The sequence below is a fragment of the Contarinia nasturtii genome, unplaced genomic scaffold, assembly GCF_009176525.2.
Source record: "Contarinia nasturtii isolate CC-2019 unplaced genomic scaffold, AAFC_CNas_1.1 Cnas_scaffold_78, whole genome shotgun sequence".
In the NCBI taxonomy this organism is placed as follows: domain Eukaryota; kingdom Metazoa; phylum Arthropoda; class Insecta; order Diptera; family Cecidomyiidae; genus Contarinia; species Contarinia nasturtii.
In genome coordinates this window covers 1,553,100-1,556,378 of record NW_022197436.1, presented here as the reverse complement: position 1 = coordinate 1,556,378, position 3,279 = coordinate 1,553,100, and the positions used below count along the sequence as shown (strand labels likewise).

At 29.6% G+C, this 3,279-nt stretch overlaps 1 protein-coding gene across 1 annotated transcript; it reads right to left on the bottom strand.

Moving 5' to 3' along the window:
* Positions 1 to 845: 845 nt before the first annotated feature.
* Positions 846 to 2,865, bottom strand: LOC116337310 (putative ankyrin repeat protein RF_0381). The gene is made up of 11 exons (XM_031761751.1): positions 2,692 to 2,865; positions 2,536 to 2,595; positions 2,288 to 2,392; positions 2,128 to 2,226; positions 1,970 to 2,068; positions 1,799 to 1,897; positions 1,620 to 1,718; positions 1,434 to 1,535; positions 1,275 to 1,367; positions 1,118 to 1,202; positions 846 to 1,043 (listed from the first exon to the last, which is right to left on the bottom strand). The coding sequence occupies exons 1-10, from the start codon at positions 2,738 to 2,740 to the stop codon at positions 1,123 to 1,125; spliced, it is 885 nt and encodes a 294-aa protein (XP_031617611.1). The 5' UTR covers positions 2,741 to 2,865; the 3' UTR covers positions 846 to 1,043; positions 1,118 to 1,122.
* Between the last annotated feature and the right edge of the window lie 414 nt (positions 2,866 to 3,279).

The following is a 3,279-nucleotide window of genomic DNA, read 5'->3' as shown; positions in this document are numbered from 1 at the left end:
TGTTAACTTAATATATATCAAAATTTATGTGATTTAATTTGTGAGTTTAAATTTCATTCATAAAAATGAATGTCACATGAATTTGAGGTAGACGAATATGTTAATTTGTGTACACTACAGATGCCAATTAATTTTGAACAAAAAAAAAAATCTTCAAGCCATTCAAAAGCGATTAAATACACAACTAAACAAATGATTTTTTTTTTTAAATGTTATTTTTAGAATAATTGAGGTGGATCGTTCCGTTTCGTAATGGACGTTTTTTTTTTATTTCAATTCTCTACAATAGTTAATGGCGTTAAATTATGCATTAAACTAGTCAACATTATTGATTTTATATGTGTGGCTAATTCGATGATAATTAATCACAAAAATGTGCGCTGAAAATATCGGTAGAACGAATTGAATTAATTGTCATTATCTATTTATACAGAATATATGTTGAAAATAATCCTATCCGATAAAAATCATTTCCGCCCGTTGTTGTTCACAAACAAAGTTTTGTCAATTTTATAAAACTCAACAAAACTAATGGAAAATGTAACATTAAATATTTGTATAAAAGTGGAAATGATCCTATGTAAAACACATAATCACGTTTAATATTGAGCATTCAACACGTTTTGTATGGATTTATGATGGTTGTACGATTTTAAATTGAAATTATTTTCTATTGTTTTATGAATGAAGTGTGTTTTGATTACACAATTGGAATATTTGCTCAATAATACATTACCATAAAATTCTATCCCAGAGATTTTTGGAGCGGACAAAATTCAATGTTTCAAAATGATATTCATCCGGAGGATAATAAAAATTTGGTTAATATGGTTTTTTATTTTTTTTTTATTCATTATTATTTAGAGTGGAAGTGGGGGCAGACTGATACATTTTTTTTCGATTGATAATATTTTGGCCAAATGAAAAGATATTGATAAACTTTGTATACCGTTTGAAAGAGGATTGAAAAGTCTAACTTTCTGCATCATTAGAGAGACACAGTGATACAGACAGAGTTGATCAATCAATAAATTCTTCGTCGTCTGAAAATTGAACAATAAAACCGGTTTAAGCTTGATTATTCGACTCTCTGCTTTTCAGATGAAAGTGACTTTACATTTTCTATAAGTTTTCGAACATTTCCTTCCTTTCGTTTACTATGGCAATAAATTCCAGCTTCGCCTTTTCTGCTCTTCTCTTATCTAATTTTAATTTAATAAACAGTTTCGATTAAAAAATGTCTCTATTAAATATAATTTAAAATAAATCATTACCAGTATACTTTTCACGTGGTGTTTCATCCTTTGCGTCTTTTGCATTTTGATCAGCTTTATTATCAATCAAGATCCTTTGCACCTCTTCATTGCCTGAAAAATGAAAAGAAATTTAACATTGGAAATTCTCAATCTTGATTCTGAGATGTTTGGATTTACCACATAAATAAGCTAAATGAAGAGGCGTTATCATCATATTTCTATCTATACCATTGACGTCAACTCTTTGTGCTATCAGATATTGAACTAATTCCTTATCGCCTGGAACATTGATCAAATGAATTTAATACTTGCGCATTGATCGTACACACATCATGTTAATTATTTATAAAAAAGGATCATCACCAATTATAGCTGCGAAATGTAAAGGTGTAAAATTCCAAATTGCTTTTGCTTCAGCGTCCGCTCCATGTGCAATCAGACTTTTAAAAGTATTCAAATTGCCTGAAATGTTGATAAATAAAAGAGACGAAATATTTAAATTGAATTTATTCATTTTAATTTAAAATAATTGGAAATTATACCAGACCAGGCAGCCATATGTATGGGTGCAAACCTATTTTCAGCTTCAGCGCTTATATTTGCTCCGTTTGCAATTAAATATTCAACCGTGTCATTTGAGCCTGAAATATGAAGCAGATAAAAATAAAAATCCACTAAAATCAATTCGAATTTCTGAACATATAGACAATAACCGTATTGAGCGGCGATATGGAGTGGTGTGAACTTTTCGTTGTCTTCAGCATTCACATTTGTTCCATTTGCGATGAGGATTTTGCATATTTCCAAACGATCTGAATATGTATAAAGTAACATTCATTAGCTATTGTCATTCAAAATTGTGCATAATTACCAAAAATTGTTGCTATATGAAGTAGAGTTACATTTTTCTCATTTACATAATTCACATCAGCTCCATGTTCGATAAGAATTTTGCATACCTCCGTTTCGCCTACAAAATATATTTAATTCTAATGCATAAATACTTCTTTTTTGAATCAATTGAAAAATACCATTAGCAACAGCCAATTGCAGTGGTGTTATTTTAGAATTTTTTTCACCAAATGAATTCACATTTGAACCATTATCGGTTAGAAGTGTGACTACATCTACTCTGCCTAGATTTAATGAACGAAAATAATTTCAATTTGATATGAATTATTGAGTTTGAATATCATTTCGAACATTTCCTCTTTTTTTTGAAGAAACATGCTTTTTTACATTTTTTTGAAGATAGGAATATTCATTGCCTTCAACTAACCTGATTTAATGGCCTCGTAAAGATTTTCTCTGCCATCAGGCGTCCTACTGCTAATATTGTCTGAGAAAATGATTGAAAATATTGACATAATTCATATTAGATTTGTAACTAGGGATATTAAAATTTCACAATTTTTCTGTCTTCACATAAAATTACCTTGTACACTCGCACCGACGAGAAAAACGATCACAAATAAATATTTCATCGTCTTATTTGGGTGGATTAAACACTTTTTGAGATTTATTTATAAATTAATTCGACTAAATTACATGCGGACACTATTCTTATAATGAAATCGACAATCGAAATGTGAAATTACCGAAAGTATCTTTCACATCAGGATGATCATTTGTTGCGTTTAACCTCCATATTTATAGCAAAAACACAAGGTTAAATGACTGTAAATAAACATATCTGTGAGACTGATTAAAAATCTCAATTTCAATTTAGTGGTCATCATTCGCGCACACATTTTTCTACTCCAAAAAAGATAAGACGCATGCGAGACATTCTAATCAATTTAATTTTTGTTTGAACCGAAAATTCATTTGACAGCGAAAAAAAATCTGTCAAAATACAATAAACAATCTTCTTTGAAAGAATTGAGTGTGCGAAAAAAAAAACATTTTTTTTTTGCAAGTTTTGGTTTCCACTATTTTTGTGCCCGAGAAATGCTTTGGCGGTGAAAAAAATATAGGTAGCTAACCAACCTAAGATTGCTTGATTTTGGCACGAGAAACCCGA